At 41.3% G+C, this 17,456-nt stretch overlaps 2 protein-coding genes across 7 annotated transcripts in view; one reads left to right on the plus strand and one right to left on the minus strand.

The window, feature by feature from the left end:
• The window catches only part of LOC128862087 (FH1/FH2 domain-containing protein 3), a 228,145-nt gene that overhangs the window by 118,709 nt on the left and 91,980 nt on the right, over nucleotides 1–17,456 (plus strand). The window lies entirely within an intron of this gene.
• Nucleotides 14,935–16,014, minus strand: LOC128862304 (enoyl-[acyl-carrier-protein] reductase, mitochondrial-like). Its single transcript, XM_054100860.1, has one exon. It carries the CDS (start codon nucleotides 16,012–16,014, stop codon nucleotides 14,935–14,937), a length of 1,080 nt encoding a protein of 359 aa, XP_053956835.1.

Consider the following 17,456-nt stretch of genomic DNA (forward strand, 5'->3'; position numbering starts at 1 on the left):
CATGAGCGAGAGAGTAGGGTAACTCTCCAATCGTGTGTGGAGACATCATTTTAGGCTTACTTCTGAAATCATTATCATAACTACAGAATAAGAATAAATTCAGAATAATCCAGCCTTTCAATCCACTGTGCGCGATTTCCACCTTCGCCGCTGTTGGGCGGGCATGCAACATTATGAATAGGCGTTATAAGAAAGACTTTACAATGCAGCGTTCAGGCGTCAGACGATGAATGGAAATTGTGTCACCAACGCATACACACGCATTTTCTGTGACACACATACACACTAATGCCTGCCTATTAACACCTGGGAACATGCATTTATGTGCATATGTATGTGTGTACAAATATTTATAAACTACTTTGTTTTTTTGGTTGACACATGCAACATAAGCTGTTGCACAGTAGCTGCAACGCTTGCCACTGCACTAAGTGCGTAGTTAATGCGCCATAAAGCCAAAAGAATCGCACTTCGACGTGCAACAATCTTCACTTCCTACCTTCTCACCTATGTATGTGTGTATGTGTGTGCATGAACTCACATGCCCTGGCAAGCGCAGTAATGGGCTTCTCATCGGTGTGGCGTGCAGGCGGGCAGCAGTTAAAGGCTTAATGTCCAGTGGAATGCCTCGCTAGCTGTGTAAATGTATCCGCTTTTGTGTCAATTTATGCTCGTGCGTTCAGCTATCAACAAAAAAATCTAAAGTATACACACACACACACATACATGCACATAGATAATTATTTGTGCGCGCTTGTGTGTGCGCCTGTCGAGGGAACTGTGCCACACATTTATCTCACGATTTTATAAATGCCCATTCCACACAATTGTTACCGCTTATTTTTATTTAACTTATTTTATTCCATTTTTATTGTTATGTTTTCCAACTTTTATGCGCTGATAACTGTCGTGTCACAAATGCTACCTCCTTAGCGATGACTGTCGGTGGCACTAGGGGAGTGGGACGGGGGGTGTACACGTCGGCATTAAAAGCACAACATGGCAATATAATAATTTGTTCTTCTACACATTCTGCCACTGGCGACACAATTGCCACATACACACACACATACACACAAGTACGCACATTGAAAGATCTGAAAGGCTGTTGTCGGTGTGCGTTTGTTTGTGTGGCTTTAGCTGCGACTTTAGCTGCATTTATGACACGCAACAATCGCAGTCGTTGCCGCGTTGACCAACTTTGCCAGAATGCCAACTCATTATCCATCAAAGCGTCTTCGATGTGTTGCTTCTTGAACTGAGTGAAAGATGGCGAGGCATTACGGACAAATTACAATAGTAAAAATGTTTATTGTTATTGTAGTGGTAGCGGAAATGAGATGCATTTTTGTCTACACGCGTGCAAACAAATGTCGCAGCAGGAAGGCGAACAGACGTTTATGAAGTTTACAGCCACATGAACTAATTTCGCAATTGCGTTTGCTCAGACAGAAAAACAGGCAAAAAATATTGCGTGAGTTGAATGAAGTTTTGGAATTTTGTTTTAAGAACGCGAATTTTTGCGCAAGTCAGCGATAATTAAACCATGTTTTTGGTTGTTGAGAAATTAAACATGCAAGATTTTTTAAATAACAGAAAAAAATTTCAGCGAACACGTTTTTTTCCACGTATTTGCTGGAAGGCTTATACTCAGTGTATTAGTTGGGGGCAAAACTAAATCCATTATTTTCTCAAATCACAGAAATAATCGAGGTTGGCCGGCATATTAGTAGACTCAGCATCCTCCAGGAGTTAAATATCGATAATAAAGCAGTTTTAAGCCATTTGTGCAAAACTGGACTCAAAGCGAAGTGCGATTAACACCAAAAACAAGATGGATCGAATGGGGATGAGGAATGGGTCACATACGACAATATTGTACAAAAGCGATAAGTAAATGTTCAAACGTTGCTCTTGACGCCATTGTCGGCACTCTTCGCGCTCCATTTTAAATGAATACTAGACTTGTTTTGCACCTCTACTCCTGAGCAATACGAGGTGTGTTCAAAAAGTATCGCGAATTTTTTTTTTTTCAAAAATTATTTATTTATTCATTAATACATATATTTTCTCCCCTTCAAAGTGATCCCCATGAGATATTAAGCACTTGTGCCAACGTTTTTTCCAATCTTCGAAGGACTTCAAAAAATCAATGTTTTTCATCTTGTTTAGCTCCTCCGTCTTTATCTCGTCAATCGGAACCCAGCGTCGTCCTTTCGGGGAGCCAGATCTGAGGAATACGGTGGCTGGCATCATTAGAGTATTGTTTTTGGTCAAAAAGTCGCGCAAAAGCAACGATGTGTGAGCAGGGGCATTTCGTGATGCAAGAGCCAATTTTTGTTATTCCACAAATCCGTGCGTTTCTGGCGGATTGCTTCGCGCAAATTGCGCATAACTTGCAGGTAATATTCCTTATTGACCGTTTTACCCTGTGGCAAGAATTTATGATGCACAACGGCCCCTGCAATCGAAGAAAACGGTAAGCAAAACTTTTACAATCGACCGAACTTGGCGCGCTTTTTTCGGTCTTGGTTCGTGCGGCAGCTTCCTCTGAGATGATTGAGCTTCGGTTTCCACGACATAACCATAAACCCACGATTCGTCACCAGTTATGACCCTCTGGAACAAATTTGGGTCGTCGTGGACAGAGTTCAACATCTCATTAGCAATGTTCATACGATGCTGCTCGATGGTCGAAATTGAGCAGTTTTGGTACGAATTTTGCGGCGACTCGTCTCATGCGAAAATCATTGAAGAAAATCGAAAGGCACGAGCCAATCGATATGTCTAGGTCCTCTGGAAGTTCTCTAACGGTGATTCGAAGATTGGCCAATACCATTTTCTTCACTTCATCAATTGTTCGTCTGTTGTTGAAGTGCTCGGGCGTCCGGCACGCTTTTCGTCGTTCACATCTTCTCGGCCTTCTGAGAACATTTTCTAGCACCGACGAACGTTGCTTTGGTGCAAAGAATCTTCTTCGTTTGGCACAGTCAACATTCGGAATGCATCCGCGCACTTAATTTCGTTTCACACAAAATTTGATACAGGTTTTTCGATCCATCTTTTTGAATAGGTAAAAATCAAAGACGATCCGAAACACGTGCAAGCAAAGCAGCTGTCAACAATTAACTGAACATTCAAAATGGCCGAACTCGTCGGCAGGAGTGAGAGACATTTTTTATTCATGTCTCATATCGCCTCAAAAAAACTGAGATTCGAATCTACGTAACCTGCGAAAATTCAAAATTCGCGATGCTTTTTGAACACACTTCGTATATGGCAAGAAAAGTGATCCCATTATCAAGTGCTCTCTCTGCAAGGTCCCTGCCGGAGATCATTGTAGAGCAATAATACCATCAGTTGATGAAGGATATCAACTTTCGTATGAGGATAATTAAAAAAAACAAAAAAAATGGGAATGCTGGGGTGTCAATATTTGCATCTGAAAAGCAAACCACTAGCAATTTGCTCAACCATATTCCAGGGGCAGGTCGGATAGTTGCAAAATACAGGCTGCTTTAAAGACCTTAGGCTAACAAGAAATGACACTTAAGCATGTGGACGACTCTAAAATTCTTCAGAACTAATTGGAAATTCATAATAAGATCACATACAGTAGATTCCGAGTTATGAAGTGCTTGAGAGTAACGAAAGTGCTAATAGACTGACAAAACGTGGCGCCCAGTACCGTCTATAAATCTCAGCGTAATTACGCGGAACATTCTAGGGTTATACTCCGGCACTATGTACATGCTAGGAAGATGACAAGAATCTTAAGCTGCTGGCCACAAGTCTGAATCAAAGATGGAAGAGGCAATCAAATGTAGCTCATCGCGGGCTATTTCGAGGGACTTACACACGACTCCTGAAGTGGATTTTGCCGAAGAAACGGTTTTGTGGCTGGCTGAGAAAACGCCAAAATATATGTATAGGGTTGTTCAATAGGTGCGCTTCAACTTTTTTCCGATAGGGAGGGCGAACGACGCAATATTTTTTATTTTTCGCTTGTCATTTGTAAACTTCATTAGTATACATTTCATCATGGAACGCTACACATTTGAGCAACGATTGCAAATCGTGCTAATTTTTTTATGAAAATAATCGTTCTGTTGCTGCTACTTTAAGAGCATTACGGCCATTTTACGGTCCATTTAACAAGCCGTCCCGTTTTGGGGTTATGTGAAGTCATTGGTCTACAGTAACAAGCCGGCGACGATTTGTGAGCTCAGAGCCAATATTGAACGCGAAATTGCTGGAATTTCGGCCGATTTATGCAAAAGAGTGGTCGAAAATTGGGTTCAACGATTGGACTTCGTAAAACGTGCACGCGGTGGTCATGCAAAAGAAATCGAATTTCATACTTAAATGTATATGTTCAAACTCGATAATAAAAAAAAAATTAGTTAAAAAAGTCAAACCGTTTGTGTTTTATTCAAAAAAGTTCAAAAGTTGAAGCGCTCTTACTGAAAAACCCTATATGTATACTGATTGGCCACGTATTGTAAGCCATAGACTCATATATCTTGAAGAGTAACCCTCATTTCTTTTGTAAAGTGTCAAGCTTCATGAACAACAACAGATTTTATTACCCGATATACTCCAAAGTACTAAGTGTAAGTCTAAGGTTCTGCTTTATGGGTGATCTTATTTTTATGGGCAAATCAGAAAAATGCTCTTCAAAAATATGAGAAGGAGCTCATCCAAACTCCCAATACTTATAAACGAGAATTATATATATGCACAAAAGTTATATTTAGGTCACAGAGCGCGTATATCCTGCATAATAATAATATTAATAAAGCGATAATAATAAATAATACTTGAGTCAAATTAAAATTAATAAAAATGTGTAAGTTCATAGAAAATCCAATTGATGATTTTGCTTCTTGTGGCAAATTTTTCAAAGTTTTTTTACTTGAATACTTTTTTTAATAATTTTTAAATGCCTGAAATTTCTCGATATCTGTAAATTGGAAATAAAAAAATACCCATAAATTTTATTCGTCTTGCTAAAAAAATTTATTTACTGCTTTTCGTCGACAATGTAAATAAAAACACTAAATTTTTAAGTGCTAATTTGCAATAACGTCGTGTCTTGCGCTGAAATATTTTTACTCCTTTCTTTTCTTCTTCGAATACAATGTTTTTTGATGTTGTTTCTGAAATTTTTTCCAATTGACTGGCATCGGCAATTAAATGGGAAAAAATTGCAGGAATGACCAATTACCATTAACCAGCCATTTAATAGGACTATGAATAAGTTCGTGCGGTTTTTTTTCGAAATTTGAAACTTTATTGACGTAAAATGGTTACAAATTTAATATTCAAAATATTGTCCATCGCTTACTACTACTTTTTCCCATCTTTCTGGCAATTCACGGATTCCCTTTGTGAAAAATTCGGTCGGTTTTGCCGCAATCCACGAATCGATCCATTTTTTGACTTCATCGTAATTACGGAAGTGCTGGTCAGCCAGGCCATGTTGCATCGATCGGAAGAGATAGTAATCGGATGGCGCAAGGTCTGGACTATACGGCGGGTGGGGTAGGACATCCCATTTGAGCGTTTCTAAGTATGTTTTGACCACTTGTGCAACATGTGGCCAAGCATTGTCATGTTGCAAAATAACTTTGTCGTGTCTATCGGCGTATTGCGGCCGTTTTTCTCGCAGTGCTCGGCTCAAACGCATCAATTGTCGTCGGTAGACATCCCCCGTAATCGTTTCATTCGGTTTCAGTAGCTCATAATACACAACACCCAGCTGGTCCCACCAGATACACAGCATAACCTTCAGGCCATGAATATTCTGCGCCGACGTCGATGTTGAAGCATGGCCAGGGTATCCATACGTTGCCCGACGTTTTGGATTGTCGTAATGGACCCACTTTTCATCGCCAGTCACAATTCGATGCAAAAAGCCCTTTCTTTTGTGCCGTTGAAGCAGTTGTTCGCATGCCATAAAACGGCGTTCAACGTCTCTTGGCTTCAATTCATACGGCACCCAATGGCCTACCTTTCGGATCATTCCCATGGCTTTTAAACGTTTGGAAATGGTTGATTGATCAACTCCCAAAGTTTTTGCAACCTCTTCTTGCGTTTGAGCCGGATCTTGATCGAGCAATTCCTCCAATTCGGTATCCATGAACTTTGGCGGCGCACCCTCGCGTTCTTCGTCTTCCAAGCCAAAATCACCACTTTTAAAGCGTGCAAACCACTTCTGGCACGTTCGCTCAGATAGAGCATGCTCACCATAAACTTCCACCAAGATACGATGACTTTCGGCTGCTTTTTTCTTCATGAAGAAGAATTCCCCGCAAAAACACATTATTTGGCACGAAATTCGACATTTTCAAGTGTGGTAAAAATATTGTTGTTTACGCTTCAAATAAAAAACTTATACTGACGTTTGTGCCTTACGACAGTAGCTCTCCAATGAATGTTTGGAAATGTGGATCGATGGAATAATAATCAAGTTACGCCATCTGTTGTAAAACCGCACGAACTTATAAATAGACCTATTAGTAAACGCTAATTTGAAATTATTAGCAAATTTGAACAATTGACGAGCGAAGAGATATAATAAAAACGCATTTGAGGAACTGCGGCTCAAAAAAATTTAAATCTAAAATAGGCATTAAAAAGTGAAAAGGTGAAGAAGCAGCAGCAGCAGCAACCACATCAATAAAAGCAACAACATAATGCGTTCATTTTTGTTGGCGGCACTGCATACGACCATAACGTAATATTGCCGCAACAGCGGTCAAGTAAAAAAGAATTCAGTCAACCATTCAACCGATGAGTGCCAAAAAAAGTGAAAGTTCACTTATTTACTGGCGAAAAACGAAAAACTTAAGAAACAAACTCGCTGGCAGGCTGCTGCCTTTTTACCATATTTTTGGTTGTGTGCCGAATGGCGAAGGTGTGTGTGTGTGTGGGTGCCGTTACCACTACGATTGCCCCTGCAGTTGTTTTTTCAGCTGCCGCACGCAAGGCTTACAACACCAGCACCACCACCGCAACGATTGCCATCGATGCCCACACATGCGACTGTATGTGGCTGGCGTCCAAAAATAGAAATATTTCATAATTAATGAAAAGTAAAACTTTTTCAACGAATTCATAAATCGCATATGAATTACATGCAAAGCGTAAATTTGTGCGACTCTTGGCAATTATTGTTGCGCTTCGGCGCGTGGTGCAATTGGCGAACGGCCTGCGCGCAAGTGTTGTGAAGCAATCAGGCAGATAGACCGAGCCACAGGCCGACTGCTGGGCAGCTAAATACCCATTTGCTCGAATACTCGAATAAAAGTACAAAATTGAATACAAATTTTCATTTACGCAGTCATTAAGAAATCGTGAAATCCTGCATAGCTCCATACATGTAGATATGTATGTCTGTATGTATGGATGTAGTGGCTGTGTGTCACATTAACTAAAATATGTAGCAACAAAGAAGGTCAAATTCGCACGACCCCTTCTACACTTTTATGCTGCTCTGCTGTTATGCAAACACACATATCACACAGTTAGCCACTTAATGTAACGAACGGTACTTTTTTTGTACATAAATAATGGCAAATGGAAAATTTATTAGCCGCCAAATTTAAAAGCAATGAAAGGCCACTAACGAGGCGACTGTTGCCGTTGCCGTTGCTGTTGTTGCTGCTGCTCACATTGGCGACTGCATAGCCGTCTCCGTTTACAGTTAGTGGCTTACGCATACAATGGTGATAAAGCAGAAATCTTCCGGGTTCAAAATTGCATGCAAATTTGTGGTGCTGCAAACATTCACTTACTTTATCTGCATACAGGGGCGTGCAATTAATGCCAAGGTAATGATTAGTAATGCCGTATAATTGTCCATTTGCTGGTTTATCAACTACTACTTGCACATACCGCCGTTTTTGTCTATTGGCGCATTTTGATTGTGTAAAAACTGTGGTTCTTATTATTCGATATGAATATGTATTTGTTTGTGTTACACACACACACTTTCGGTTGGGTAATAGTGTGCAAAGAGTGGATTAGCTTTGGGCTGGAGTTCAGCAATTACAGCTACTCGAAGTGGAAGGCATTGCATGCAGCGCTCTCAATGGTACTGCTAATGTTATTTTTTATCATGTAATTCTTAGGCTAGGCTGAAATGTTGGGAGGGAGTGAGAGAGAGAGCGCACATACGCATAATCCCGTTGAAATGTCATATATACGCTTCTCGTGTGCTATTTTCATCGAACTTCACGAAGCCCGGGTAGGTAGGTAGGATAAATGGTTGAAGCACCAGACTGACATTCCCCAATTGGCACTAAGGCATCCCTCTGATACCATAAAGGAGATCTCCAAAAGGCAGATATCTACAGCCAAACAGAGCTGTTGATATAACGGAAAAGGTTGATGGAACTTAGATTAAAGCGCTGCCCCAGGCTGTTGAAGAAAGGAACACCCAGTGACCAAATCGTCTAGCTACCAAACACGGACATTTACAGAGAAAGTGCTCATTACTCTCCCTCTCTCCAAGGTATCCACAGTTCGAATGGCCATTTTAACTTTCAAGTTTTCTTTTACTTTTTGGCTTCCTCAACAGACTGGCAAAGACGAATTTGCAAATATATAAAAAAATAACAAAATTACTGTTTAGTCTATGTAATAGGTGAACTAAGAAGTTCTAATTTTTTATAGTTATAAGACACGACCGGCCGCCACAGCCAAATGGCTTGCTGCCTGACTACTATTCGATAATGCCCGAAATTCTAGGTACGAAACAACAAATGATAAAAAAGTGGTTTTCTAATAGCGGTCGCTTCTCAGCAGACAATCACAAAGCTCCGAGTGTATTTTTGCCATGAAAAGTTGCTTATAAAAGATCGTCTGCCGTTCGGAGGCGGCATACAATTTTTAGGAAAGCAACAAGAAATTCGGTAAAACACCCCAAAAGGGTGTAAGCGCTTACATACATACATACATACATACATACAGAGCGATTCCAATAGCGCAGTTTGAGTTAATAAAGGGTTTTCCAATAAGAGATGTCGTTTTGATATTCAAAGAAAAATGCTATTTTTTAATACAAATGATCTGATGCTTATTTCATCAACAAGAGGAAGGTATGCCGTTAATAGTGGAAAATAACATCAGGCAAATTATCACCACGACCACGCTTACAGGACAATATCCTTTTCATGAAATTTTCCATAACCGAATTGCAAAGTGGCTGCCCTATGTCCTGGATAGCCTCACGAATTCCATCTTTGAGGTCTTGAATCGACCCTGGGCTGTTGGCGTAGACCTTCTCTTTCACGTGGCCCCAAAGAAAAAAGTCACAAGGTGTTAAATCACAAGATCTCGGTGGCCAATTGTGATCACCTCTTCGAGAGATAGCACAGTCCGGAAACTTTTCCCGTAAAGGATCAATGGTTTCGTTGCTTGTGTGGCACGTCTTGTAGAAAGTAAACGTTGTCCAGATCAATACCATCCATTCCAATTAAAATCGTTGATCATCTCTCGATAGCCATAGATAACACCTGATATTGGAAACCCCTTTATTAGGCTGTCGCAATGGCACTGAAGAATATAACGAACTTTCTCTTACTTTATTTTGGAAAACTGTTCGAGGGTCGTTTGAAAAATCATAGTCACCTGTAAGGCTTATACGTTTCGTTTAGCGTTGTTGTAGTTTGTTGATCCCTTCCGAATAGTGGGATTTGTCCAAGTCTGAAAAATAGTCATTCGCTTCCGCAAACACCTCCTCGTTTGAATAAAACCATTTCTTCAAATTGGAGAACAAATAGCAGTGCGATCCGAGGGACCGGATTCTGGAGAATAGTGGGGATGTAAAACGATTTGGAACCTTATTTGAATTAAATTTGCGTCCACAACTGGTGAGACGTGAGCTGGCGCGTTGTCGTAATGGGAATGGGAAATCACTTGACTTTCTCGATTCCAATGAATGTCAAACACAAAGAAATATGCCGATCTGTCTGAAACTTGGTGCGAGTTCTTCCAAGGGATGCCACTAACTAAACATAACCTCAATATGCGCCAGTAGTGTCATATCTCTGACTTTGTGAGGACTTCTCAAACGACCCTCGTAACCCACATCTGACCACATCAAATTCAAAACTTTCAGTTAAATTTATTTTAAGCGTGATGCCACCTTTAAATTGCCGGCAAGTAGGACCAAACGCAATGTAGAGATCGTGAGATATGGCGTGCTTGAAACATCTAGCGGAAAGCTTTCAGAACTTTACTTCATTTAATATTTTGAAGTTTGGTACCGTCAGTGAGCAAAACTAGCTGTTCCTTATTTATGCCGTCTTAATTAATTTTAGCCTCACTTAACCCCCTGAACAAAACTGTAGTGGACAGCGGATAATGGGGTAACGGGTGCCCCCTGAACACATTTAACAGCATGAAATTGTACAGAATTGTGGGCAGGATTGATTTTCAGCCGCTTACCCGCTGTCCCGCTGCACTTCTGTTTCCGGCCTTACACAAATTTTAAATGCCAGATCAACAAATTTTGAAATATGTCAGTTCGAGAGCTTAAAACGTTTTTGAAAGAACTGGATTGCGTTTATCGGCAAGTTAAATTTAACTGAAATCTTAGGGGTTAGTTGGGTGAACCGCCCTAAATGTATACTCGAATAGATATCGTCTTCTTTCAAACTTTTTAAATCACAAAAACGAAGTCATTTAGTACTTGGCAAAGCTCAACCAAGCGTTATGTGCTGATGGGTAGTTCTCCAAGCGGATGTGTATGCCCACTGTCTATCTTCAGAGATCAATTTAGGCAGGCATCCCCGGAATGAGCGAACTGTCATTCTGAGTGACAGTCAAGCGGCACTCAAAGCACTGCCATCCTGTGAAGTTAAGCACCGGTTCATTACAGATTGCGCATTCATCTACACAGGATTGAGGTATGGTCCACTGGCTCTTGTCGCTTCTACGACCAATCGCCGGAGACCCCAATTCGTCTTCCCCTTGAATGCTATAGCGCGCAGAAGGTTGAGACATCTCGCCCAATTGCAGCCAGAATAAAGCACATTCGCTCAGCGCAACCCAACTCTATCTTAAGATTAATAAAGGAACTGGGTTTGGATGAGGTACTGTGATGAGTAGAGAGCACAAAAGACCCAAAGGTCGGAGTGCAAACCTCAAATCTATCTGCCTCTTTAGCACTCGGCAATTGATTGCATTAAATTTCTTTAATCAATCGTCTGTAAGTGCAAAAATGGATACTTTGAATCAAAAATATCTAAAAATTTTAAACTTTATAAGCCTGTCTTTCTGCACGCTCGTATTCTGCATATGTGTGTGTGTCCATCTGTATAACTGCCGGTTCATAATAAAGTTAATTTATCGCTGTGAAGACATACAATAGCAGAGTGGCGCAAAATCGGTATGACTAATCGTTGTTGCTGTTGGGGCCCCAACAGGTTATTCCCTTTTCACGCCATACCTCGCACAGCGAATTTCAACCTCAATTGCCACTGTTTCGGCAAAACCAAAAAATAAAAAGTGCAATCACAAAAAGGAATGAAATAAGTTTCAATTCGAAGTGAATATCGCGTGTACCTTCGTTGCTTTCCACGAAGTTTTAAGCCGTTTTTTCAACGGCGCACAAATTCAGCAGCAGCGAAACGCCAGCGAGCAACCTTCGTCTCTTCCATTCAACAACGTTCTTTCGCATGTTTGCTTTTCGCGTTTTATTTACACTTTTGCTTCCATTAATTTTTGCTGTGCCTTTGCGCGCTCTTTTGCAATTATTTATTGCTTTAGTTGCGCCAGCAAATCGCACCTGCTCGTGTTGACGCTACGCTTGTTGCCCTGCATAACTGCTCTTCCAATTCCAACTTCAATTTCAGCTGCCTTTTGCACATTCGCATGGAAAGTAAAGTTCTGCACTTCATTCGCCTTCTGCGCCGCTCCAGATGCCGTTCCGACTTAATTTCTACTTGCTGTGTGCCCCTTTCCGTTGTGGGCTTCCTATCGATGATCTGACCTGGCGGATTATTGGTGTTTTGCCGTTTGGTTTTAATGCATTCAAACACGAATTCATTCATTTTGTGTTACCTGCTGCTTCCTGCTTCCCAAGGCGATACGACGAGTGTAAGTAGTTCGTCTGGCCGTTGCACGATGAATTAACTGGGAGCAGCCCGTGGCTTATAGTTGGCTATTAGTTGCCGGCTGAAGTCAAACATGCAACGGGTATTTCCTTTATTTCGTTATGTTCCCACGCAAACGAAGAAATTCATACGAATAAGGTAAAAGCAAAAGTAGAAAAGGTAAAACCGCTTTGGGTTTGTGGCGCAAAAAAGCCAAGGAAAACAAGGAAGTGTGGGTAACCGTAAGATTTAGGTCTTGCGCAACTTTTTTTTCGCTTGGAAATGGCATTGTGCACATAAAAGTTTTATGGAAAGCAATGAATGCTGGGGATTAACTTTAACATTGGCTGGGTGTGGATACATTTTGCTAGATGCTTTCCAAAGCTGCAAAAATCGAGGGTTTCGTAGAAGTCAAGGCGTGCTAATCAAGCAAACCAAGGTCACATTGTGATACGTATAGTTAAATGATGGATTCGTCGTGCCGCCCAAAGAAAAAAATAATAGAATATCAGTGTAGAAGGCCAATTATACAGCGTATACGTTTCCGATTAAAGGTGTGAGGTGTTTCAATAAAAAGGCAGATTTTCGTTTGTAAATAAAAAGTTTTGACTTTCATAAAAAAAAATGTTTCGATATGATTTGTTTTTAATTTCATTAGGTTTTGCAGTAGCATTTTCTGGCAGTTAATACCGTATTTCTCCGAACCTCGAACAGATCTCTCTATCCTCAAACTAGAGTTTGAGGGCCGTGCTAGGGCAATCCTTCCAAATAGGCAGGATTGGATTGAGGGGGAAATCTGCAACGAAGCTTGCACCTCTGTCTTCACTGACGGTTTCAAGATGGAATCAAGAGTTGGAGCAGTCCTTTAAACTGCCGAGCACTGCTAGTGTTTTTCAGGCAGAAGTCTTTGCGATCATGCAAAATGCTTGGGGAACGCTGGAACAAGGGAGATATTAATATTTTCTCCGATAGTCAACCCGCGATTAAGGCTCTGACGACACCACGGTGCAGAATGAAACTAGTAAACTCCTGTAAGGAGGAGATCAAATCTCTTGGGTGTGCAGGTAACATTTCTCTGATCTGGGTTCCAGGCTATAGGAACATAGAGGGATATGAAATTGCTGATGAGCTTGCCATGAAGGGGACTGGGACTGAATTCGGTTCAGAGACCTCCTATCCGGTCATCGGCATTCCTCTGGCAGTTGTTAAAGGGGAACTGCATAAATTATTTCTCAGAAAATCGCAGAAAAGATGGGACTCCATTTCTTCATGTGCTATTTCGAAAACCCTATGGCCCCAATACGAAATACAAAGGACCCAGAAAGTCTTTTGAACTCCTCATCATTCAATTTCCAAACTCGTAGCTGTGTTTACCGGTCACTGGACGATTGGCACACACGCGGAAAAGCTAGCGTTACCATTTAACCCCATTGCAGAAGCTGTGGGCACCTTTCAGAGAAGGATACTATAGAGCACTTTCTCTGTAAATGTCCGGGCTTGGCAGCTAGATGACTAAGGTCACTGGGCGCTCCTTTCTTGGACAGCCTGGGCCAGTGCGCCAACATAAATCCCATCAATCTTCTCCATTATATTAGCAGCTCTGGCTGGCTGTAGATGTCTGCCTGTAGGAAGTCTCTTAATGACATCAAAACAGCGCTTTAGTGATACTTGGGGAGTGTCAGACTGGCACTTTAACCATTCCAGCTACCTACCTACCTAGGTTTTTCAGTCTATGGCATTTATATATGAAACTCCTGTGCTCACACATGTCCAAGATATGCATATCTAAATTTTCCATAACTTCTTGGCTTAGTTCGGAAGTACATTTGTAACGCGTATGCTTTTGTTTTGTACCTCTTGAATCCGCTCAGGCTAATGGACGTAGATCATACCTTACAGGTAGCCCAAGAGAAAGAAGTCTAATAGTATCGATTCACAAGGTGTTGGCGGCCATTTCTCCTTGTTATTTCGTGAGATTATACGGCCTGGGAAATTAGTTAGTAATATGGACCTTGTTTCGTGCACTGTGTGGGAAATAAATAAAAAATTAGTTAACCAGGGGTTCATGGCATAATTTTCGAAGAAGTGCGGTTCAATAACTCCCTCTGCCAGCCCAAAAACCATACCAACCAGCGATTCGTTGTGGGTTGGTAGGTGTCCTTGAATGTGGCTGCTTAACGAAGCCATTTAGGTGAAAATGTCTTTCATCGCTCGGGATGAAAAAAATTACGCAATGCACAAAATGCATGAACGACCGGATCAGTTTTGCACTTTGTTCAACTGAGTAAGTTTGGCAAATCCTGTTGTCTGAAAAAAAAAAACAGAAGGAAAAGAACCACACAGGTGGAAAAGGAAGAAGGGGCAGCTGAGAAGAAGGTGCTGAGGTGATTCCAGAATGCTGATGAGCATTCCTTTCGACTCAAACGTAAAAATTATATTAAGCGAGCAAATTTGTTCTGTTGACCCTCATACCACACTGTGGTACGAAAAAAGCATTGCGGCTTATTCGTTTAAATTTGTTCCTGATTTTATTTTTCCATTGCTTTCATTCTTTTTCTCTATTATTACTTGAAATTTGCTTTTATTTTGACGCTTTTGAGGCATTTAATCATTTAGAAGACTAATGGAACCCTTTTTAGAAGATTTATCTCATTTTGGCTTACAAGCTTTGCGTTCAGAAAGCAATCTAAGCTGTCAAACTTTCAAGTTGTCTTCCTAAAACTATGCGTATAAACAACTACGTTGGTCCTTTTTGCACTCGATAATCCGGATAATTTTATTTAATAATAGATTTATGTAATCACTACACATTCAACACACGGGGCCTTGGTTAGCATTGCATATCCAAAATGTATTTCTTTCCCACCAACCCCTTTATGTCTAACGTTGCCGCCACAGCCGCTTTGTACTCTGTTAGCGGCACCATCTCATGCTTGACTCCCTTCAATTTGCCCTGCTCCAGCAATTTCGTGAGGTCGGTGAACATTTTTTCACGTACAGGCGTTTTTACGTGATCCCTCATCCAACGCGTGATCCAAAATCCACAAAACGATACGTTTTTAAAAATAAGCGCCGACGTTGACACCATTACTGGCTTTCGCGACATACCGCCATAAGTGGCCATCACCCCCATGGGTGCAAGTTGTTTTGCTATATCCGATGCGTTCTTACCACCAACACAATTGAGCGCCAAACGCGGAGCTGGCAACGCTTTTTTAAAGATGTCTGTCTGCGCCAATTGCTCCTCTGTGAGTACTTCAGTTGCACCTAATACCCTCAAATATGTTCTTAACTCCTCGAAATTCGGGCGATTGCGCACCACACCGACCGACTTGAGCCCCCACGCTTTACAGAGTTGATGTACTACTTGGCCCACCGCGCTGTTGGCACCATTCTGAATGACACAATCGCCCTGGGCAAGTGGCACGAAATCCTTCAGCATGCGGTAGGCAGTTGGTGGATTTACGACCAACGTGGCAGCAGCAGCCAAATCTATTTTATCGGAAACGCACATCAGCTGATGTTCTGCAAAGGTGGCGTGCGTGCGCCAAGTGCCCAGTGCATTCTCCACCACAACGACGCGATGCCCAGGTTTAAGCTGCTTTACCTTTTCGCCAACCCGCAGTACTTCTGCTACAGCCTCATTGCCGGCAATGGCTGGTAGGGGCAGCTTTATTGGATATTTGCCTTGTATGGTGTTGATGTCGGAGGGATTAATGGGTGCGGCCAGCAGCTTTACCAGCACTTCTGTGTCTTTTGGTTCTGATACTGCCAATTCCACGAGCTCAAGTACGTCAGCGGGCTCACCGTGCTTGCAGTATTGCAGCGCTTGTGCGCAAATATTCGACGCGCTGCGGCAGCATCTCCGTCGTAAGGCACGTTGTATACGATGGTGTAAATGTGAAAACATAATCGTTGAACAAATCAGTTTTGAATCCGTTCGGTTTATTATTTTCCATTTGACGGGAAATAAATTGTCAATTGACACTTTGATGCAAGGAAAGTGGGTTGGACGAGTGGGAAAAAGTGTTCGAAAATGATGCTTTGCAAGGAATAAAACGATACTTTTGCAATATCGAAAATCGAATTTTGAAGTATTGAAATGCTCACAAGAGCGACGGCTCGGTATTCTAAGAAAAAAGAAGTGAGAGGTCGCCTTACGGTTGGAAAAGCAACCATTTTTTTTCTTTTTTCAAAAATAAAATCACTATATTTCTGCTTCAATATAATTATTTTTCACAAAATCTTAGCTCATAACCTAAGCCTCATCTTCAATTAGTGCTGACACCTGAACTGTTAACCTTTGGCTTCCGATCTTGAGGCGATGCACACGAAGAGCAGCAGTCTCAAATTTCTCCTCTTTAACGGGAAAACCTCGACGACTGGTGGGCTCATACATCAAAAAGCACTACAAAGTCCAATGTTCTCTTCACCAAATACCCACATGAAGGTCAATTTTCTACAGCAAACAAAAGCGTTGTTGTAGCTTTCTCGGTTTAGTGGTGCAAAATTCTTTGAAATCTCTTACACATTGAGGGGAATTCATAGCTATTTCAATGTTCTCCACTTTGCATGCTCACATTCCAAGCAACGGTTTATGGTGCGAGCACATATGCACATGCGATTATACACAAACACATCCGCACAAACCCAAACTGTGAATTACACAATACGTGAAAGTGAAGCCAAAGTCAGGCAGCAATGGAACAAAGCTGCGAATATTCAACTTGCTAAGTGAGCCAACTCAGCGAATTCGGCGTCTCAGCTGCGTCATATCGTCGATTTTAGGAAAATGTGGGTGAGAGCACTGCGTGCTGATGTGCTAGCTAACGAGTGCGAGTCCATGTGTGTACATACATATGTGTGTGTGAGCCATCGATTAACTTGCAGCGATGAATTGTAATTATGTTGTTTGTTGGGCGTACCCGGCAATTTGTTTGAATTAGTTTGTATGCTTTGCATTTAGCATAATGGACGGGTGTTGGCAGTAAACTGTATATGCCAGCTACTAGAGCGCCCCCCTTGGCATCAATGCTTGTTGTTAGCTAAATTAAAATGCTATTACTTGTAAACAATATCTACGATCAATTTTATTGCGTCAGTCGTCTCAAAAGTTCGTTTTGGCTATAAACAAATATTTGCCCATAAAACATTTCCATTAGTTGAATAAATTATAAAAACGGCAGTGTCCCAAATTAGTCATGGGTAATAATTGTGACTTAAGACCACCGGGTCCCCTGCAGAAATTTCAAAAAATCGATTTTTTGTTTTTTCGATATTTCGAAAATATGCCACGATTTTTTCGACCTGGTGTTGTCAAAAAAAAAAAAAAAAAATCAAACAATAACTATT

This window comes from Anastrepha ludens, chromosome 4, assembly GCF_028408465.1.
Source record: "Anastrepha ludens isolate Willacy chromosome 4, idAnaLude1.1, whole genome shotgun sequence".
Taxonomy (NCBI): domain Eukaryota; kingdom Metazoa; phylum Arthropoda; class Insecta; order Diptera; family Tephritidae; genus Anastrepha; species Anastrepha ludens.